This window comes from Erythrolamprus reginae, chromosome 2 (assembly GCF_031021105.1).
Source record: "Erythrolamprus reginae isolate rEryReg1 chromosome 2, rEryReg1.hap1, whole genome shotgun sequence".
Lineage (NCBI taxonomy): Eukaryota > Metazoa > Chordata > Lepidosauria > Squamata > Dipsadidae > Erythrolamprus > Erythrolamprus reginae.
In genome coordinates, this window is record NC_091951.1 from 23,368,084 (window position 1) to 23,391,531 (window position 23,448).

Consider the following 23,448-nt stretch of genomic DNA (forward strand, 5'->3'; position numbering starts at 1 on the left):
TCCTTTTAACTCTTTTGTAATTCTAATTTTAATTCCTTTGTAATTGTCCACCATATGTTTAACATCCTATTAGTAACCTCTTGCATTTATTTCCAAAAGTTCTGCACTACCCGACATTCCCAAAACATATGCATAAATGTCAGTCACAAATTCTTAGCTGTTCAGAGGGTTATCAACAAATACAGTTGTAAGAAAAACAAATTACACCTTCTTTCTTCAATAACTATGAAGAGGCTACGTAGCAGCCCTGAGCTGCTAATCAAGTGTTCTTGATGAATAATCATCAGTAAGCATTAATTAAAAGAAATTAATATAAAGCTAAAAATTCATATTAATTATTAAAATATATATTAATTATTAAAAATATAGGTAAGAAATATTTCAACAGTTCAGTTAATTAATCAATTCAGCCAAGTTCATATAGATAACATCTGATCTAAAAAAGTGAGTTCAAAGGATGTATAATGTTGTTAGTAGGACAAAGTCTAAATCCTGGGTATAATGAATTGTTCTTGATGAATTATCATCAGTTAAGCATGACTGAGTTTATAAAAGCCGAATTTCTAGGAGTTTGCTTGTCTCTGGCACTGAGATTGTGTTAAAGGGCAAAGAGGAAAGATGTCAGTAGGGACCTTAGGGAAACAATTGTTGCTGCTCATCTGCAGTGCATTCAGAAAGTATTCAGACCTCCTTCATTTTGTCAATTTCGTTATGCTACAGCCTGATTCTACAGTTGTTAAAATTTGTTTTTTTTTCTCATTAATGAGAAAAAATCATAATGACACCATAATGACAAAATGAAAACAGAAGTACTGCATAACATAATTGACAAAAGTAAAGGGCCTCCAAACACTTTCTGAATGCATTGTATGTGAATGTTCCAACACTGGAAGATTTAAAGAAGAGATTGGACAACCATTTGTCTGAAATGGTGTAGGTTTCCTACCTGAGCAGGGGTTTGGACTAGAAGACTTCCAAGGTCCCCCTCTACTCTGTTATTCTGATATCTGGGAAGGGTTATAAGACTATTTCAAAGCAATTAAACTCCATCATTCTACATTCCACATTCATAAATGGAAAAAAATCCAGATAATCTGCGGAGAGGGGCGGCATACAAATCTAAATAATAAAATAAATAATAAATAAATAATCGCCAATCTTCCCAGGAGTGGAAATTCCAGCAAATCCACCCCAAGTTCAGAACCTGTAATGCCCAGAGAAATTACAATAAATCCAGGCATTTCATCTCAGGTTTTACAGGCCTCAATTAGCTTGTTAAATGTTAACGTTCATGACAGTATAATTGGAAAAAGGCTGAACAAGTATGGTTTGTTTGGAAAGGTTCCCAAGACAAAGTCTCTTCTTTCTAAAATGACCTTACAGCACAACTGAGGTTTGCAAAGTTACATCTGAGCAAATAGCAAGACTTCTGGAACACTGTCCTTTGGAGCAGCGTTTCCCAACCGGTGTGCCGCGGCACAGTAGTGTGCCGCGAGACATGGCCAGGTGTGCCGCGAGAAGCTCAAGCTGGGCGGGGCGCTGCCGGCGCCCCTGCCTGAGTGTCGTCCTGTGGATGGTCTTGGGCTTCACAGTCGCTTCCTGGTTCCCTCTCCTCCCACCGCCTGTGTCTCCCGCCGTCGCCTCCCACCAAGCCGTCGCCCGTTGCCGTGGGTTCCTCGAGTGGGAGCTGCCGCTGCCCTCCGTCCAGCTCAGCCACGCTGCCGTAGAAAGCACAGAGGTTATTGCCACCGCTTCTGCCTCCACTCAGGGAGCCACCGTGGTCACCGCGCCTTTTCCTCTCCCTCAGCTCAACCACGGTGGCTCCCTGAGTGGAGGCAGAGGCGGCGGCAATAATCTCTGCACTTTCTACGGCAGCGTGGCTGGGCTGCCTGGAAGGAAGCGGCAGCTCCGAGGAATGAGGCGCTGGCGGTAGACACAGGCGGAGGGAGGAGAGGGAACCAGGAAGCAACCGTAAAGCCCCAGACCAGCCACAGGACGACCTTCAGCCAGGGGCACCGGAACCGCGCGCAGCCATGGTGAGAGCAGCATGAGGTAGCAACGAGGCGCGAGGACAAGCAGGCAGCTTGGCGGAGGGGAAGCGCTGAGGGGCTCTCCTCCTTCCCCACCCCCCCCGCTTCTCTCCCGCCCTGGCTTTTGCTTCGCCCCATGATTTCCCCGCAATTTCATCCAGGCCACCTCTTGCCTCCTTTTGAACTGCGGGGAAATCTGCGGGCAAAGCAAAAGCCAGGGCGGGAGAGAAGCGCGGGGGTGGGGAAGGAGGAGAGCCCCTCAGCGCTTCCCCTCCGCCAAGCTGCCTGCTTGTCCTCGCGCCTTGTTGCTACCTCCTGCCTTTTTCCAGGGGCCTTTGGAAGGCACCCAGGGAAGGGGGGGGGATTGGGGGTGGCTGCAGCGGCTTCTCGTCCTCCTCATCCGGCTGCTAATGCCCGCCCGGCCCCTTTTGCAGTCCCTTCACGGAGCGCTTTTGTCCCAGGCTGTCAGCGAAAGGGCTGCAGGACAGGCGGGGCAGGCGTTCTTCTCACAGCTGAAGCAGAATTTGGAATGTCGGGGGGGTGTGCGTGCGGGCTCCGCATCCCCCTGCCACCCGGAACATTTAAAATAAGAAAAACCTTCGCTGGCCTCCGCAGAGAAGAAAGGAAGAGAGAGAAAGAGAGACAGAGCAAGAGAGACATAGCAAGAGAGGCAGAGAGAGAGAGACAGAGAAAGAGAAAGAGAGAGAAAGAGAGCTAGCAAGAGAGAGAGAAAGAGAGACAGAGAAAGAGAGACAGAGAGAAAGAAAGAAAGAAAGAAAGAGAATGAAAGAGAGATAGCAAGAGAGGCAGAGAGAGCAAGGGAGAGAGAAAGACATATAGGGTGGGAAGGAGGGAGAGAGAAAGAGCAAAAAAGAGAGGAAGAAAGAAAGAGGGATGGAGAGAAAGAAGGGAAGGAAGGAAGAGAGAGAAAGAGTGAGGGAGAAATAGAGCGAAATGGAGGAAGTTTTTTTTTGTCAAAACTTTCCTTTAGCCACCCCCCCACCCCCCCGTTCAGTGTTCCCCAGGATTTTGAAAATATGAATAATGTGCCGCGGCTCAAAAAAGGTTGGGAAACACTGCTTTGGAGAGAGAAAACCAAAGTGGAGATGACAAAGTGGTTCATGACAAACTACTTCTAAAACTGAAATCCTATGGCATCTCAGGATCCCTACATGGCTGGATAATTGCATTTCTATCAAACAGACAAAAAGTTGTCAAAATTAGATAGAGAACCATATCTAATCCTGTTCTAGTTAACAGCGGTGTACTGCAAGGCAGTGTACTAGACCCACACTCTTCGTACTGTACATAAATGACCATTGCAATCATATTACAAGCAAGTGCGTTGCTGACAGTGTAAAAATTTTCAATGCCACCGATAATACAGTTACTCTCCAAAAAGACCTTGACTTTGTGTCTGAATGGTCAAATATCTGGCAACTCCAAATCTCAACCAAGAAATGCTCTGTCCTACACATTGCTGAAAAGAAACAGAACACCAAATACAAGCTGAATAAACAAGATCTTACAGACAACCCTCACTCTTTATTCACTTGAAGGAGACTTTTTAAATCTCACCAGCAGAAAATTGCAGCCACCAGTGTTAAAGCTGGAGCAGCAGTGGACTCAAATTTGGGGGAAGGAAGGAACATGTAGCAGCAGCTCACGTGCTTCAGCCTAACTGCCTCTCTGCTTCCACATCATGCAGGAAACCAAACAGCCCGACTTGCTCCCAGCCTCTCCTACGATCTGCCCTAACTCACCTTCCAGATGCAGTTTCCACCCTGGGAACAGCACAGAAGCCACTAAGCACGCCGATTTCCTCCTCCCATGAGAGATCCGGAAGGAATTCCTCTCCTCCCAGTCTTTCTAGCAATGCTGTACTCGATGGTTTTAACTCCTTTAAGCTCAACCCATAGGTGTATTAAGGGTTTTCTATTTGCTGGTATGTGACTGCCATCTCCCGATAGCTGGCAAAAGAATGTGTTTGTTCCGCCTCTATCTAATGCCGTGTTTTCAATTCAATTCAGCTTCTTCTTCCATTCACACCCAGATGTGAGGTAATTGATTAACTAGTTCCTCACCTCCTAATATCTCCTCCCTGTAACTTGTTCTAATCGCTTCTGGGAACGTCTGAGGTAAAACATACGAGGAACGGTTGTAGGAACTGGGTGTTTCTCATGTGCATTCACACATTCAGGGACACCCTCACTTTGTCTCATCCAGATATACTTTTACACATGGAACCGTTTTATAAGCCATAAACTCTATGTCAATATTTCCCTGTCTTGGGAGTTGGTGAGTAATTTGGAGAAATTTTAGGAGAATCTCTTGGTTCCTGTCACAAGATATTTGCCTTGGGGGAGGTTGCTTTCTAAAGTAGAGGGAGGAAGGAAGGAAGGAAGTAATAGAAAGAAAAAAGAAAGAAAGACAGACAGACAGAAAGAAAGAAAGATGGTGGGGAGTAAAAAAGGAAGACAGAAAGAAAGAAAAAAGAAAGGCAAAAGAAAGATAGATGATATAAGGGAAGGAAGACTGAAAGGAAAGAAAGAAAGAGAAAAAGACTTATCACAATTGATCCAAAAATTTTGATTGCTTGTTGTTAAGAGTTTCGCCACATTTTAAATTTTGGCCACGCCCACCAGGTCACTTGACCACCAAACCTCACCAACCTGAAGGGGGTGGCGGCACTGAGGATGAGTTTGTAGCCCCCGGGGGGCGGTGGACTGAAAACGTTTGGGAAACGCTGCGTTAGATAGAGGCGGAACAAGCACGTTCTTTTGCCAGCTATTAGGACAGTGATGGCGAACCACTGACACGCGTGTCAGCACTGAAACGCGTAGCCATTTTCAGTGACACGCGGCCGCCGGAAAAACTGACTAGACGGAGCCAGAGAACGAGAGTGAGAACAGGCGAGAGAGGCAGGCAAAAGCTGCGTCTTCTTCGGGGCGGGAACTTTTCTACCCGGAACCTTGTTGCTTCTCCTGCACTACCGGGCGGGAACGGTGACTCGGCAATATTGGCGGCGCATGAGCAGTGAAGAGGGCGGGTAATAAGGGGCGGAGCTGCCGGAGCCGGGGCAGGATGAGGGTCGGAACGGCGGCAAGACTATGGCGGAGACCATTGTAAGTTTGGCTCGTTGAGGGGATGAAGCCTGGAAGGGGGGCTCCTTCCTCTCTTCTCTCAGCCCCCCCCCCGGTGGGGTTTCCTCCCTCATGTCTTTTGTCATTGTGAGGTGGGGGGAGTGGGGTAAGGTAGACGCCGCGCTCAGGTCTATCCCTTGGCTTCCTCCCCCCGGCGCCTACTCGGCTGGGGGCTGACAGCTCTGCCTTGGAAGGTGATGGGAGGCACCAGCCCGCGGTGGGGTTTGTTTTTCTGTCCTGTCTCCCTTGCCAGGTTTGTGGAAGAGCAGGGGGATTGCGGGGACACCCTCCCCCCCACCGAATGAGGAGGGCGGGGGCTGCTGCAACAGAAGAAAAGGGGCCCTCCCACCTTCATTGAAATATCAGAGCTTTAAAGCCAGTTTTGTAATATTTCTCCCCCCCCCTCCAAAACAAAAAAGTGTGACTGGGCAAGATGGACCAGAAATGGAAGAATTTTTCAAAAGCAAAATTCCTCTCAAGTTCTCTGAAGAGAATGTGTGGATAGCATGGCTACTACGGCCAGTAAATTGGACTGACATATTAACATTTGGACTCTCTTTATAGGGCAGGATCTATGCAAAGAGTTCAAAAATTAAAAGCTGAGGAATTGGTACAAATACACGATACATAGAACAAGAATCTCTATCTAAAGGGGTTTTTTTTTGTATTTTTAAATTTAATTTAATTTAATATGCCACACAACTCCCGGAGGACTATTGAAATATCGGGCTACTTTTCCTATAATCCCAAAATGATATGTTCATATGAGTTGTAGTCTAATACATTTAGAAGGCAACAAAAACTTGAAAAAGCTGAAAAAGTTTCCGTGACTTCGAATTTCTTTTCCTTTCGCACCCTAATTATTTTGGATCTAGGTTCAATATCAACATTACTTGCAATAAATTAAGATAGAGGCATCCATAGGATATATGACTTCCTGCCCATGTTCCCTTAATTATTATATTACTTTGTGTGCCAGACACAGTAAATCATGTGTGTGTCCTGGTGGATCACTTGTTTGGGGTTTTGAAAGTAGGAAACTATTCAGTAAATAAGTGAAGCTTTGACTGTGGTAGAAATATCACAAAATTATGTTTTTTTTCTCAAGGTGACACACCACCCAAGTTATGCTCGGTTTTTTGGCGAATTTTGACACACCAAGCTCAAAAGGTTGCCCATCACTGTATTAGGAGATGGCAGTCACGTACCAACCAGTAGAAAGCCCTTAATACATCTACGGGTGGAGCTTAAAGGAGTTAAAACCATCGAGTATAACATTGCTAGAAAGGCTAGGAGGAGAGGAATTCCTTCCATCTCACTCATGGGGGGAGGAAAGCTGCGTGCTTAGTGGCTTTTGTGCTCTTCCCGTGGTGGAAACAGCATCTGGAAGGTGAGTTGAGGGCAGATCGTAGGAGAGGCTGGGAGCAAGTCGGGCTGTTTGGTTTCCTCCATGATGTGGAAGCAGAGAGGCAGTTGGGCTGAAGCATGTGAGCTGCTGCTACATGTTCCTTCCCTCCCCAAAATTTGAGTCCACTGGTGCTCCAGCTTTAACAACTTGCCTCTAGAAGTTCTGACTGCTAGAACAGGATTTAAATAAGAGACTGGACAGCAATTAATCAGGAATGATATAAAGTCTCCTGCCTAAGCAAGGGATTAGACTGTAAAACTTCCAAGGTCCCTGTTATTCTCTTTACTTATTTATGGACTTGCTATTTTCTTGGCAACAATATTGGACCGATCTGCATCTGCTCTCTCTACTTCCAAGTCTAGCCAAGAAGGACAATATTTCTTGATGGTGTGCCATCCCTGTATTAAGCAGACTCTATCTATTTTCGCTACCCACTGCATTTCCCCCCCATCCGGGCAATAGCCCCCCCCCCCCCTGATTGTAACCCAACATAGTAGCATACGTGGTACTGACAGAAACATTAGGACAGGGACCAGTAGACAGGCTGATACACTTATGCACGCCCCTTATTGACCTCTTAGCAATCGGATGAGGTCAACAGTGGATAGTTTAAGGGTAAAGTTTTGGAGGTTACGTGATAATACTACAGAGTCAGGTAGTGAGTCCCAGGCATTAATTACTCAGTTATTAAAGTTGTATTTCCTGCAGTTGAGTTTGGAGTGGTTTACTGTGTGTATCTGTTGTGTGCTCATGTTTTGTTGTGGTTGAAGCTGAAGTAGTCGTTGACAAGAGGCATGGGGGAACTGAGATAACTTCCCCAGGCCTATACTGTTTATGTATGGTATGTTGTGTGTATGTTTTCTTAAATTATGGGTTTTTAATTTTAATTATTAGATTTGTATTGTACATTGTTTGGTCTATTACTGTTGTGAGCCGCCCCGAATCTATGGAGAGAGGCGGCATACAAATTTAATAAATAAATAAATAAAACAAGAGTGTTTATGCACACGCTCTGGGAATGCCCAGTGGTACAGAACTTTTGGCCAAAAGTGCAAGAGGATATTAATAGGATATTAAATATAAGATGGACAATTACTAAGGAAATGGCAGTATTAGTAAAAAGTACTGGAGACCTCACCTACAAAAAGATATTGACAAAATTGAACGGGTCCGAAGACGGGCTACAAGAATCAGGAAAGACTTCATGAACTCAATCTGTATAGTCTGGAGGACAGAAGGAAAAGGGGGGACGTGATCAAAACATTTAAATATGTCAAAGGGTTAAATAAAGTTCAGGAGGGAAGTGTTTTTAATAGGAAAGTGAACACAAGAACTAAGGAGACACAATCTGAAGTTATTTGGGGGAAAGATCAAAAGCAACATGAGAAAATATTATTTTTACTGAAAGAGTAATAGATCCTTGGAACAAACTTCCAGCAGACGTGGTTGGTAAATCCAGAGTAACTGAATTTAAACATGCCTGGGATAAACATATATCCATCCTAAGATAAAATACAGAAAATAGTATAAGGGCAGACTAGATGGATCATGAGGTCTTTTTCTGCCGTTAGTCTTCTATGTTTCTAGTGAGATAGGAGAATGTAGAGAAATAAAACAAGAAGCGATAGCGCTCAGGCGTTAATAGTCTTGGGGTGGAAAGACGCGATAAAATGGATAATGCAAAATTGGTATAGGTATATGGTGGACCACATTCAATTCGAGATTATGGATAAAAGGATGAATTTGATGAATGAAACTGATTTGCAACAGCTAATGGGGCGATGGGACAAGGTAAGACGATATATGGCGAGTAGGATCAGAGACCAAGCTATAAGAAACACTCTATAATATGTAAAGAAATATTTCACTCTTGGGTTTAAATGATTTATACAAGAAATACTCCCAACTGGTGGAGGGGTATGATTGATTTTTGGGTGGTGGGATCACTGAGCACATGTTATATGTTGTGTGTGTGTTTTATATTATAAAAATCAATAAAAATATTAATTAAAAAAGAAGTCGTTGACAAGAAGGACATTGTAGCAGATGATTTTATGGGTTGTGCATAGGTCGTGTTTAAGTTGACGTAAGGTGACCAGATGCTCTGATTAGTAGTGTGAGATTACCCGGAGAAGAAGATATGTAGGATTAGGTTAACAACTCTTGAAGCCTTTTTGGTGATGTTGTCACAGTGGGCTTTGGCACTTAGGTCATTTGATATGAGTATTCCAAGGCCTTTTACAGAGTGAGGGTTGTCTGTAAGGTCTTGTTTATTCAGCTTGTATTTGGTGTTCTGATTCTTTCTGCCAGAGTATTACTTGGTTGAGATTTGGAGTAGCCAGATGTTTGACCATTCAGACACAAAGTCAAGATATTTTTGGAGAGTAGCTGTGTTATCAGTGGCATTGAAAAGTTTTACATCATCGGCAAAGAAAACACAGTTGCCTGTAATGTGATCACAAAAGTCATTTATATAGACTATGAAGATTATTGGCCCTAGTGCGCTGCCTTGGGGTAAGCCGCTTTTTACTGGAATAGGATTCGATACTAGATATAATATTATTTGTTTGTTTGTTTCTTTGATTGATTGATTGATTTTTATGCCGCCCTTCTCCTTAGACTCAGGGCAGCTTACAACATATAAGCAATAGTACTTTTTAACAGAGCCAGCACATTGCCCCCACAATCCGGGTCCCCATTTCACCCACTTCGGAAGGATTGAAGACCTTGAACCGGTGATGAGATTTGAACTGCTGACCTACAGATCTACAGTCAGCTTCAGTGGCCTGCAGTACAGCACTCTACCTGCTGCGCCACCCCGGCTCATGTTGTCTGTTTGATAGGAACGCAGTTATCCAGCCATGTAGGGATCCTGAGATGCCATAGGATTTCAGTTTTAGAAGTAGTTTGTCATGAACCACTTTGTCATCTCCACTTTGGTTTTGTCTCTCCAAAGGACAGTGTTCCAGAAGTCTTGCTGTAAGGTCATTTTAGGAAGAAGAGACTTTGTCCTGGCTACCTTTCCAAACAAACCATACTTGTTCAACCTTTTTCTAATTATACTGTCATTAACGTTAACATTTAACAAGCTAATTGAGGCCTGTAAAACCAGAGATGTAATGCCTGGATTTGCTGTACAGTGATCCCCCGGTTATTGCGTCCCCGACCATTGCGAACAGGGTAATTTGCGATTTTTCAACCCGGAAGTCAAAACACCATCTGCGCATGCGTGCCCTTTTTTCTATGGGCACGCATGCGTAGATGGCGCCCGGCAGATCAGCTGCTGGGTGGCTTCCCTGGGTCTTCCCCCCCTTGCTGGCGGGAGGGCGAGCAGCGGGCATCAGCAAGGAGTTTCCCCACCGCCCACGCAAACTCCTCGCTGCCGCCCGCCCTTCGCCCGCCCACACCGTTCATTCTTGCCGCTTTCGAGCTGAGTCCTGAAGCGAATTCGCTTCAGGACTCAGCTCGAAAGCGGCGAGAGCGAGCGCCAGCGAATGGCTTGTCCGCTGCCTGCCTGCCCGCTAGCGAGGAGCCGAAGATTGGGGGGCGGCGCGGCTGTTTTAAAACGTCGCCACCGGCATGGGGGGCTTGCCAGCACCCCCCGGACCCCCAACCCGGGTTTGGGGGGCTGCTAGGAAGCCCCCCATGCCGGCGGCGACGTTTTAAAACAGCCGCGCCGCCCCCAATCTTCGGCTCCTCGCTAGCGCTGCGGAAGTTAAAAACACCATCTGCACATGCGCAGATGGTGTTTTTACTTCCGCAGCGCTACTTCACAAAAACCCGCTCGTTGCGGTGGGTCCTGGAACGGAACCCTCGCAACGAGCGGGGGATCACTGTAATTTCTCTGGGCGTTACATGTTCTGAACTTGGGCTGAATTTACTGGAATTTCCACTCCTGGGAAGATTGGCAATTATCTGGAATTTTTTCCATTTATGAATGTGAAATGTACAATGATGGAGTTTAATTGCTTTGAAATAGTCTTATAACCCTTCCCAGATAACAGAATACAGTAGTCCCTCACCTATCGCTGGTGTTACGTTCCAGACCCGGCCGCGATAGGTGAAATCCGCGATGGGGAATTTATCAACTGATAGTACTTATTTAAGTATTTATATTGTAATTGTTTGGTAAGTTTTCATTGTTTTAAGTGTTTATAAACCCTTCCCACACAGTATTTATTTTAGATACAGTATTTAAATACAGTATTTACAATTTTAGATATCTTTTTTTTAAAAAAACCCTGCCGATTGAGTTCGGCGGGTTGTTTAAATCTGCCGATCGGCTTCCTCAGAAACCCACGATGAAGTGAAGCCGCAGTAGGTGAAGCATGGTATAGCGAGGGACTACTGTAATAGAGTTGAAGGGGACCTTGGAAGTCTTCTAGTCCAGAGGTCCCCAACCGCCGGTCCGCGGACCGGCACCGGGCCGTTGGGGGTTTTCAGCCGGTCCGCGGCGCCAGGGCCCCCTCGGCCTTTCCGCACCACCAGCGGCGCTCCCCCCGCCAGCCAGCCAAGCCCCGCGCCCGCCGGAACCGGCTCCTCGCTCTCCCCCCGCCGCCCGCCGCGTTTGCAGGAGGTGGGGAGGGTCGGGCGGCCCGCCAAGGCCAGGAGGGACGCCGCTGCCCCCTCCTTCCCTCTCTCCGCCCGCCGCTGCGCCTCCTTGACGCCGAGAGGAAATGCCGGCAAAGGCTTTTCTCAGCGGAGGTCTTCAATGTCGGGGGCGCACGGGCGGTTGCACGCGCTCCCTATCTCCCTGCTAGCCCACTCGGAGTATTCAAAATAAGAAAAACCTTTGCCGGCGAAGGCTTTTCTTATTTTGAATATTCCGAGTGGGCTAGCAGGGAGATAGGGAGCGCGTGCAACCGCCTGTGCGCCCCCGACATTGAATATCACCTTCGCCGGCCCCACCTCTCCTGCAAACCCCCTTGCTGAGAGCCCGGGGCGAAAGTGCTCTCGCAAAGGTGAGGCGGGCAGGGCGTGCGCGCGTCACCGCTGAGAAGAACGGAGAACGAGAGTGAGTGATAGCAACAGACAGCAAGATAGAGAGAAAGTGAGAAAGAGAGAGTGAGAGAAAGGGGGGGAGAAAGAGATAGCAAGAGAGAGAACAAGAGAGAGAAAGAGCGTGAGAAAGAAAACAAGAAAGAGTGAGAGAGAGAGAAAGCAAAAGAGACAGAAAGAAAACAAGACAGAGAAAGTGACAAGAAGAGAGAGAAAGAGGGGGAGAGAGAGAGAAAGAGAGGGAGAGGGAGAAAGAGAGAGGGAGAGGGGGGAGAGATAGCAAGAGAGGGAGAGAGAGAGAGAGGGAAAGGGGGGAGATAGCAAGAGAGGGAGAGAGAGAAAGAGAGAGGGAAAGGGGAGAGAGGGGGGAGAGAAAGAGAGAGGGAGAGAGAGAGGAGATAAAGGAAGAGGAGAGAGAGAAAGGAAGAGAAAGAAAGAAAGAGGGATAGAAAGAGAGAGAGAGTGAGAGATGCTCAGTGAGCCTTTCTTTGAAGTTGCCTTTCTTTCTTTCTTTCTTTCTTTCTTTCTTTCTTGCTCTTTTTCTTTCTCTCTTTTACCTTCCCTTCCTCTATTTCTTCTTTTCTTTCTCCTTCCTACCTTCTTCCCTTACTCTCCCCTTTCATAAGTTTCCTTGCTTCCTTCCTCTGTTCCTGTCCCTTCCCCCCTTCTTTCTTTCTTTCCTTCCTTCCTTTCCTCCCTCCATTTCTTGCTTTCCTTTTCCTTCCTCCCTTCTTTCCTCCCTCATTCCCTTCTTTCACTCCTTCCTCTCTTACTCTCCCCTTTCACACCTTTCCTTGCTTCCTTTGCACCCTTCTTCTGTTCCTGTCCCTTCCCTCTTTCCTTCCTTCCTTCCCACCCTCCGTCCATTCATTCACCCATTCCTCTCTTGATCGCCCCTTTTACGGCGCCGCTGACAGCTAGCTCCCCCCCCCCACCGGGCCATGGAAAACTGGTCTAGCTTAAAGCCGGTCCCTGGTGCAAAAAAGGTTGGGGACCTCTGTTCTAGTCCAAACCCTTGCTCAGGTAGGAAACCTATACCATTTCAGACAAATGGTTGTCCAATCTCTTCTTTAAATCTTCCAGTGTTGGAACATTCACATACAATGCATTCAGAAAGTATTGGGGGGCCCTTTACTTTTGTCAATTATGTTAAGCAGTACTTCTGTTTTCATTTTGTCATTAAGGTGTCATTATGATTTTTTCTCCTTAATGAGAAAAAAAACAAATTTTAACAACTGTAGAATCTGGCTCCTGTATAACAAAATTGACAAAATGAAGGGGGTCTGTATACTTTCTGAATGCACTGCAGATGAGCAGCAACAATTGTTTCCCTAAGGTCCCCACTGACGTCTTTCCTCTTTGCCATTTAACACAACCTCAGTGACAGAGATCAGCAAACTCCTAGAAATTCTGCTTTTATAAACACAGTCATGCTTACTGATGATAATTCATCAAGAATGCTTGATTAGCAGCACTGGGCTACTACTTAGTCTCTTCATAGCTATTAAAGAAATAGTGTGTAATTTGTTTTTACATTACTATATTTGATGATAACCCTCTGCAGAGCCAGGAATTTCTAACTGACACAAGTCAACAGGTGAATTTAATGATTACACGGATAATGGAACTTGGATCCCGATAGTCAAATGTGTCACAATTACTGTAAGAGATTATTCTAATTTAATGCCATGTTTGTTTTTTCATTGTAATGTATACTTCTTTTTTTACATCTTTGCAACAAACAATAAAAGTGTTTTACATCTTTGCAACAAACAATAAAAGTTACATTTTCTTTAAATTCTACAGACAAAGATGATGCCAATAAAGCCACACTGAACAACTGAAAATAACAAGCAACATCGAAAAGCAAAGCAAATATTCTCCATTCAGAAAACCCACACAACAGTAATTTCGAGCTGGAAAAAGTAGAGTATGCAGAACTCAAACAAACATTACAGAAAAAGATCCTTGGAGATTGTTTTCCATTTCAGAAAAAGAGAGAAATATCTGGAAGTTGATGAGGAGGAATAGGTCAATTGGATAAGCACATAGGACAAACAGTAATGGAGGCCTTGCCCTGAGAGGAAGAAAAGTGCTTAAATCAAAGCATCACAAAGAAACGTTCACACATATTTTTGACCTTCTTAAGAATATCAGTGGCTGAAAAGCTCCATTGATGGGCCCATATTGAGAAAAGCAGACATCAAATGACAAGTGATTATGCAGGGGAGAATCCACTCTGGACAACAGCCATACTAATTATCTGAGTGTGGTAAAAGCTCGGGTCAGAATTCTTCCTTTTTGGTTCATGGAAGGACCCACACAGGAGACAGGCCCTACAAGCGGTCCCAATATGGTAAATGCTTTAGTGAAAAGGACAACTTAGTAATACACCAGAGGACTCACACCATGGAGAAGGTGTATGACTATCCTGATTGTGAGAAGAATTTCACTGCAAATTCTGCCCTCATGAGATACCAGAGAACTCACACAGGAGAGAAACCCTGAATGTCGGAAAAGATTCAGTCAGAATTCCCATATGAAGAGTCATCACAGGACTCACACAGGAGAGAAACCCTTTGAATGTCCTGATTGTGGGAAAAGTTTCAGTCTCAACTCCCACCTGATGATACACCAGAGGACTCACACAGGAGAGAAACCCTTTCAATGTTATGATTGTGGGAAAAGTTTCAGTCAGCATTCCCATATGAGAAGTCATCACAGGACTCACACAGGAGAGAAACCCTTTGAATGTCCTGATTGTGGGGAAAGTTTCAGTTACAATTCCACCCTGATAAACCATCAGAGAACTCACACAGGAGAGAAACCCTTTGAATGTCCTCTTTGTGGGAAAAGTTTCACTCAGAATTCCAGCCTGATAACCCATCAGAGAACTCACACAGCAGAGAAACCCTTTGAATGTCCTGATTGTGGGAAAAGTTTCAGTCACAAGTCTAATCTGAGGAATCATCAGAGAACTCACACAGTAGAGAAACCCTTTAAATGTTCTGATTGTGGCCAGTGTTTCCGTCAGAATTCCAATCTGAGGAGTCATCAGAGAACTCACACAGGAGAGAAACCTTTTGAATGTCCTGATTGTGGGAAACGTTTCGGTTTCAAGTCCAATCTGAAGAATCATCAGAGAACTCACACAGTAGAGAAACCCTTTGAATGTCCTGTTTGTGGAAAACGTTTCAGTCAGAATTCCACCCTGATAAACCATCAGAGAACTCACACAGGGGATAAACCCTTTGAATGTCCTATTTGTGGGAAAGGTTTCAGTCAGCATTCCACCCTTATAACCCATCAGACAACTCACACAGGAGATAAACCCTTTGAATGTCCTGATTGTGGCCAACATTTCAGTCAGAATTCCCATCTGAGGAGTCATCAGAGAACTCACACACGAGAGAAACCTTTTGAATGTCCTGATTGTGGGAAAGGTTTCACTCTCAAGTCTAATCTGAGGAATCATCAGAGAACTCACACAGTAGAGAAGCCCTTTAAATGTTCCTATTGTGGCCAATGTTTCAGTCAGAATTCCAATCTGAGGAGTCATCAGAGAACTCACACAGGAGAGAAACCTTTTGAATGTCCCGATTGTGGGAAAAGTTTCAGTTTCAAGTCCAATCTGAAGAATCATCAGAGAACTCACACAGTAGAGAAACCCTTTGAATGTCCTGTTTGTGGCAAAAGTTTCAGTCAGAATTCCACCCTGATAAACCATCAGAGAACTCACACAGGAGAGAAACCCTTTGAATGTCCTATTTGTGGGAAAGGTTTCAGTCAGAATTCCACCCTGATAAACCATCAGAGAACTCACACAGGAGATAAACCCTTTGAATGTCCTGATTGTAGCCAATATTTCAGTCAGAATTCTCATCTGAGGAGTCATCAGAGAACTCACACACGAGAGAAACCTTTTGAATGTCCTGATTGTGGGAAAAGTTTCAGTTACAATTCCAGCCTGGTAAAACACCAGAGAATTCACACAGGATAGAAACCCTTTGAATGTCCTGATTGTGGGGCAAGTTTCAGTTACAATTTCAGCTTGCTAAAACATGAGAGGACTCACAAAGGATAGAAACCCTTTGAATGTCCTGATTGTGGGGCAAGTTTCAGTTACAATTTCAGCTTGCTAAAACATGAGAGGACTCACAAAGGAGAGAAACCCTTTGAATGTCCTGATTGTGAGAAAAGCTTCAGTGCGAACTCCAACCTTATAACCTGTTGTGGTTAGCTCTGGCCCAGCTCCTTCCCCAAGGAATGTGGATGTGGATGTGGGGGAAACATCCACATGCCACAGGCCTGTTTTGCTCCCGATAGAATCTGCCGACAAAGCCTCCTCTAACCAAGGAAGCGTGAGTGACAGGGAAGAGGGGAGTTTGGCAGACAGCCCAGGAGGAGATCAATTATCCTTACCATCCCTGGATTCTGAACAAGAATTTATGACACATCCAAGCATGCGTAGAGTGATGCATAGGAGACAACAACTGAAGGATTATTACAGGAGATAAATGAGGCCACCTGTGCTTGGGTGGGGCTGCTGTAATTAGTGCTAGAGATAAAAGAACAGCCTGGTGTTTTAGCCTCATAGCAGTTTATCTGATTCATTGTTTCGTCAAGATCGTGGTTTTTGCTGTTCAAGATTGTGTGTGGACTTTCTGGACTTTAGAATTGGACTCAATTTCCCAGTTATTGGGTGAGAAATTGGATTGCATTTAACCTGTGCCTTGTGTGTACCAGAAAATCCCTTTGACATTTAAAAGGGGAGCTTTTTCTGTTGATAAAGACTTTTGGGTTTTCCTTCTATAGTGTGGTGTGTGTCTTTCTGGACTAATTACCCTGTAATTATGGGTGGTTGAGACACGCCAGCAGAACATAACCCATCAGAGAACTCACACAGGAGAGAAACCCTTTGAATGTCCTGATTGTAGGGAAAGTTTCAGTTACAATTCCAGTCAGCTAAAACACCAGAGGACTCATACAGGAGAGGAACCCTTTGAATTTCCTGATTGTGAAAAAAGTTTCAGTGCGAATTCCAACCTTGTAACCCATCAGAGAACTCACACTGGATGGAAACCATTTAAATGTCCTGATTGTGGCTAATGTTTCCGTCGGTATTCCCAACTGGTGCCACACCAGAGGATTCACACAGGCTAGAAATCCTTGGAATGACATAAAGAGATAGTCTAGATGGTGATATATGCTACAAATTCAAATCAAAGAGAATTCTATAAAAAATTAGAAGAACGAGTGAGACATATAGGAAGACGAAATACATGCATCATTGGCAATTTCAATGTAGTTCATGACATTCAAAAAGATTACAAAACAGCCAAAAATAAAAAAGAAACAAAAACTCTAGAAGAAGAAGAAGAATGATATATACAAATCCTAGATAAGGGAAATAAACAATTTACAATAGAGGCAAAAAAAGAAATTGTGGTAAAATATTTTAAGGAACTACAGTGTTCCTTTGATTTTCGCAGGGGATGCATTCCAAGACCGCCCGCAAAAGTCGAATTTCCGCAAAGTAGAAATGCGGAAGTAAATACACTATTTTTGGCTATGAATAGGATCACAATCCTTCCTTTAACAATTTAAGCCCCTAAATTATAATTTCCCATTCCCTTAGCAACCATTTAGATTATTACTCATCATGTTTATTTATTAAAGTTTATTTTAAAAAATATTTATTAAAGGCGGATGAAAGTTTGGCGATGACATATGACATCATCGGGCGGGAAAAAACGTGGTATAGGGGGAAAAAACTGTGAAGTATTTTTTTTATTAATATTTTTGAAAAACCGTGGTATAGACTTTTCGCGAAGTTCGAACCCGCGAAAATCGAGGGAACACTGTATATTAAAAGGAAGACATAGCACAAGAACAATTGAAAGCATACATAAATAAAGCAAACTTAGGAGAGATATCAGAATTAGACAGATCAGTACTAAATAAAAAAATAACCCCAACTGAACTAGAAAATGCAATAATGAAACAGTAAAGCACCAGGACCAGATGGTATACCAAGTGAATTTTATACAGAACTAAAAGACTCTTTAGAGAAAATACTACTAGTTACTAGTTAGAGGTCTTAGAAATACCAAGATCCTGGACAGAAGCACTGAAAAGCAGTTTAGAAAAACAGAGAATACAAAATTATAGGCCCATATCATTACTCAATGTAGACTATACATTTTTTATGACCATCATGGCAAATAGAATAAAACCAATTTTAAATAGCAGGATACACACAGATCAAAACAGATTCCTGCCAGGTAGATACATCAGAAACAATACAAGGACAGTGTTGGACATACTAGAATTCTATGAAGCACACCCAGAGAAATCTATGGCCTTAAAGTTTTAGATGCACAAAAAGCATTTGACAGTTTGAGATGGGAATTCATGCATGAATTAATAAAAGAAATGAAATTTGGCTCTAAATTTGTTAGAATGATAGAAACCATCTATCACACCCAATCTGCAAGAATTATGGTTAATGGAGAACTAACTGAATCATTTCAGATCTGGAAAGGTGTACGTCAGGAATGCCCCCTACCACTGTTGTATATCTTATAAATCGAAACAATGTTAAACCAAATCAGTATAAATCCAGAGATTACAGGATTGAAAATCAAAGGGCAAGAATTTAAACTTCAAGGATTTTTTAAATTTGGATAAATTAATATTAGGAGAAGAAAATAACTTCATAACAAGAATATATAACTTCCTGATTGAATATAAAATGGAAATAGAAATAGTTAAAGGAAATATGATTAGCTGGGCAAAAAATGTGGGACACAACATATACTTAGAACAATGGGATTCGAAATGGTCTAAAAACTATAAAATGACTAAATCCACTGCATTTAAAGAGAATATCTTTAAAATGTTCTATAGGCGGCATTTATCACCATCCAGACTAGCAAAAATATACCCCAAATTAAAACTGGACTGCTGGAGATGCAGAAATAAAAATTGAACCTTTTTCCACATGTGGTGGACATGCCCTGAAATAAAGAAAATTTGGAAAAAAATTAAGTTATGGGTTTACGAAATCACTAAATTAAAACCAGAGATCTTTCTATTGGGCATAATAGATCTAAGAATAAAAAAAGAATATTACTATTTGATCCAACATATAATCACAGCAATTAGAATATGCATCGCACAAAATTGGAAAAAAGAAGATACAGTGATCCCTCGATTTTCGCGGGTTCAAACTTCGCGAAACGGCTATACCACGGTTTTTAAAAAAATATTAATTTAAAAATAGTCCACGGTTTTTTTTCTATACCACGGTTTTTCCCGCCCGATGACATCATACGTCATCACCAAAATTACATCTGTCATTGCTGATTGGCCGAAATCTCAGCCAATCAGCTTTGCCATCGCAAAAAGTTTGCCCGACAACGCTGATGCACCGAAATCTCAGCCAATCAGCGTTGTCATTGCAAAAATTTCACCCGACAATGCTGATGGACAGAAATCTCGGCCAATCAGTGGTGTTATCCCAGCGTGCTTTGGAACTTTTACAACTTGTTACAACTTGTTGGAAGATGGCTCCTAAACGTTGCACGCGGAGTGGAGGCGGCGACACTAAAAAGAGCAGGAAGATGCTGACAATTAAGGAGAAAATTGAACTTTTGGACATGCTAAAAGAGGGACGCTCTTATGCAGATGTTGGTCGGCATTATGGGATCAACGAATCGAGTGTGCGATACATTCGGAAAGACGAAAAGAAGATAAGGCAAACTTCTCTGATAACATTCAACAAGGCAGCCTAGAAACAAATGCCTTATGAAAATGGAAGCTGCTTTGTCCGTGTGGGTACAAGACTGCCGTAAAAAGAGCATTGCTTTGGATACCAACACCATACGGACAAAGGCACAGCAACTCTACACCCGTCTTGCAAACACAGAAGGAGGCGATGCAGATGAGGGAAAAGAAGATGCTGATGAAGGTGCTGATGACTCAGAAGACCCCCAGCCATCAACATCTACTGCTTCTTCGGCCCCATCCACGTTCACAGCAAGTAAAGGGTGGTTCGATAAATTTCAACGGCGCTATGGCCTGAGGAGTGTGTCATTGCACGGAGAAGCTGCCTCAGCAGATACAGGTGCAGCCGAGCAGTACGTCCATGGCACGTTTAAAGACCTAATTGAAGAAGGGGCCTACCTTCCAGAACAGGTGTTCAACATGGACGAAACAGGCCTGTTCTGGAAGAGGATGCCTTCACGGACTTTCTTGATGCAAGATGAAGCCAAAGCCCCTGGTTTTAAGGCCCAGAAAGATCGGGTAACTTTGATCATGTGTGGAAATGCAGCAGGCTTCATGATGAAGCCAGAGCTAATTTATAAGTCACGAAATCCAAGAGCCCTCAAGAACAGAAATAAGAATGCATTGCCAGTGTACTGGATGCATAATCCTAAAGCAGGGGTAGGGAATGTTGGCTCTTCTATACATGTGGACTTCAACTCCCAGAATTCCTGAGCCAATCATGCAGCTCAGGAATTCTGGGAGTTGAAGTCCACATGTCATAGAAGAGCCAACGTTCCCTACCCTTGTCCTAAAGCATGGATTACAAAAGCCCTCACGCGGGACTGGTTTTATCAGTGCTTCATCCCACAGGTGAAGGATTATTTGGCTGGCAAAGGACTCAATTTCAAAGTGCTTCTCCTAATGGACAATGCTGGAGGCCATGATGACCTGGCACATGAACATGCTGGGGTACAAGTCTAATTCTTGCCACCAAACACCACATCGCTTATCCAGCCGATGGATCAAGGTGTTATCCGTGCATTTAAGGCACTGTACACACGCAATTCCCTTGGAAGTCTCGTAGAAGCAATGGACGCTGATGAAAACTTCACATTGAAGGACTACTGGCGTCAGTACACGATCGCATCGTGTCTGAAGAACATTCAGAATGCCTTAATGGATATGAAGTCACAGACAATGAATGCCTGCTGGAAGAAATTGTGGCCAGAAGTGGTGCATGATTACAAGGGATTTGCTCCCGAAGAAATTCAACATGCTGCAGTCCAGAAATCTGTGAAGCTGGCACAGGCACTGGGTGGAGAAGGCTTCATTGACATGACACCAGATGAAGTCAATGGTTTGCTTGATGAGCATGGCCTACCGCTGACAGACAAAGATCTGGAGGAGCTGACCAGGTCAGCGAGTGAAGAAGAGGAAGCTGAACAAGCTGAGGAAGAAGATGATGTTGGCCTAACGCTTGAGCGGCTTGCAGAAGTGCACAGAACTGCTGCACATCTCCAACAGATTGTGGAACTTTGGGATCCCAACATGACTCGTTCTATACACTTTAAGGCCTCCCTTGACAACATCACTGCACCATACAGAGCCATGTTAGCCCAGAAAAAGAAACTGCGCCAACAACTACCCATAACTATGTTTGTCACGAAAACCAAGAGGTCTGTCACACCATCACCTTCAGCGTCCATTGTAGAAGTGCCCGATGAAATGGTGATAGAAGAAGATCCCTAGTTATCCTAGTTATGCTAATATTTTTTGCAAATAAACCCCCCCCCAAAATGTAAATAAATAATTATCATTTATAACTATCAGGATGACTAAGTGTCTTATTCAATGGTGAGTACAGGTAACAGGTAGAGGTACAGTACAGTACTGTACAGTAATGGGAAGGGGAAATGGTAATTAAGGGGATGGGAAATGGTAATTTATGGGTTAAAAGTGTTGGGACTGAGTGACATAGAAGAATGAATGAATGAGTGAATGAATGAATGAATATTGTACCTGTATGCAAATCCCCCCTACCTGTGTGTGTGTGTGTGTGTTTGTGTGTGAACTCTTGAACCATTTTCAAACACAGGTGAGGGCTGGGGTTTTTTATTCTGTCATTATTTAAGTGCTTTTACCATACTGTATGCTTTCAATCAAGAGTCACTTCTCTCTCTCTTTCCTGTCATTCTCTGCTTCAATCATTTTTTCATTTCTCTTTTTTCCTCCCCTTTTTTCTATCATCTCTCTACCTTCCATTCTCCCCCCCTCTTGCTCTTTCTCTCTCTTTCTCCCTCTCTCTCTCCCTCTCTCCTTTCCATCTCGCTCTGTCTGTTGCTCTCTGTGAGAACGCCTGTCCCGCCTCCTGCAGCCCCCCTCGCTGACAGCTGGGACGAAAGCGCTCTCAGCCAAGGGACTACGAGAGGGGTGGGGCGGGCATTCTCAAAGCACTCAGAGCGGCTAGCGGCCAAATGAGGAGGCAGAGAAGCCATAGCCGCCAGCGCTGCTGCAGGAGGACTCGTGCCCCAAGAAAGCCGGTAAGAGGAGCAAATTGGGCGGGCGGGGGGTAGCGTCGAGGAGGTCGGAGGCGCTGGGTGGGTGGCCGACATTAAAATCAATCTTTGACAGCCTCCGCACTTTCGTCGCTCCCCGCCTCCAACTTCAAGCCCTTGCACGGCCTTGGAAAAAGGGTGCGCATGCGCAGATGGTGTTTTTACTTCCGCACCGCTACTTCGCGGAAAATCGACTTTCGCGGGAGGTCTTGGAACGTAACCCCCGCGAAAATCGAGGGAACACTGTATACCGACAGAGAGAGACATGATCAAAAAAATATATGATTGTGCAGAACTGGATAAATTAACATAAGAACTTAAAAATAAAGATGAATCATTCATTTGGAAACAATTCTACACATGGGTTGACAATAGGAGAAATAATAGCTGTAAATATTGAACATTATGTTACTAGATCTTAGAATTCTTATAAAATTAAGATATAGAGTTGATTATAACTTTAATTGTCCTTATTATGCTTATATATATAAATATAACCTAACCGCTGTTGTTATAGGCCGTAAAAACATACAAAGAAGAACTGATTTTGGATTACAGTTCGGGTGGGGGGAGGGTTAGGGACAATGTTCCCTCTAATTTTTTTCCGGTGTGGGCAGAAAAGTATAATGTCTGAGTGGCACATTTTCATGCCTGGGGATGGATCGGTTAGAAACCTGGCCGTTAAGTGAATTTGGCTTCTCCCCCCATTCCCCCATTGTCTTTGCTTGTGAGATGGTCGCAAAAGGGGGTCACGTGACCTCAAGACACAGCAACGTTTATAAATATGAAACGGCGGCCAAGTTTTGATCACGCGATCATGGGGCTGCTGCAAAGGTCCTAAGTGTGAAAAGAGGGCATAAGTCACTTTTTTCAGGGCCATTGCGACTTTGAACAGTCAGTAAATGAACCATTGTAAGCATAGTTCCCTCTAAGCTGAGCAGTGAGCAATCGCTCACTTAAAAATCATCATCGACTCAGAGTTTTCCAAACCTGCCCAGAAGCCGAGAGGGAAAGAGTGAGAGGGAAGGAGAGAGAGAGGAAGAGAGGAAGAGAGAGAAACAGATAGAAAAAAGAGAGGAAGGAAAAGAGAAAGAAAAAGAATGGGAGTAAGGAAGAGAGAAAGAAAATCAAAATCTAATTTGAAACTAGCTCAACTATTTAAGTGGCATTTTGATATTGATAGAGTTGCCCTATTATGAGCTCACTGTTATAGACACACAGTACAGTATTTTATTTTGAAATTCTCTAAGGCAAAACAGGGTGGGTTTTTTGTTTGTTTGTTTATTTATTTATTTATTATTTCTGTGCCGCCCAGTCCCAAAGGGACTGCCGCTCAGACACTATACTTTTCCGCCCACCCCCACAAAAAAAAAATTAGAGGGAACACTGATTGTAAGTCGAGGACAACCTGCCTTCTCCCCTAGATGTTTTCTGTGGAGCTTCAAAATGGACTCCTGATCTGATTCTAAGAGTGCACTGGTCAGACAGATAATCCTTGACTTCTGTTGTGACTCCAATGGAAGCCACTGTTTCTGTCTCCTGAG

General features: G+C 43.9%; 1 protein-coding gene and 1 pseudogene across 2 annotated transcripts; one reads left to right on the plus strand and one right to left on the minus strand.

The window, feature by feature from the left end:
- Window positions 1–3,861, minus strand: part of LOC139159966 (zinc finger protein 208-like) — a 74,464-nt pseudogene extending 70,603 nt beyond the window's left edge.
- A 1,266-nt stretch (window positions 3,862–5,127) lies between these two features.
- Window positions 5,128–16,389, plus strand: LOC139159918 (zinc finger protein 84-like). 2 transcript variants are annotated; one of them, XM_070737376.1, is made up of 2 exons: window positions 5,128–5,155; window positions 13,386–16,389. In XM_070737376.1, the coding sequence occupies exon 2, from the start codon at window positions 14,119–14,121 to the stop codon at window positions 15,577–15,579; it is 1,461 nt and encodes a 486-aa protein (XP_070593477.1). In that variant the 5' UTR covers window positions 5,128–5,155; window positions 13,386–14,118; the 3' UTR covers window positions 15,580–16,389. The 2 variants fall into 2 exon arrangements, with proteins under 2 accessions (XP_070593477.1, XP_070593476.1); XM_070737375.1 differs by lacking the exon at window positions 5,128–5,155 and adding an exon at window positions 6,480–6,563.
- Window positions 16,390–23,448: the final 7,059 nt, after the last annotated feature.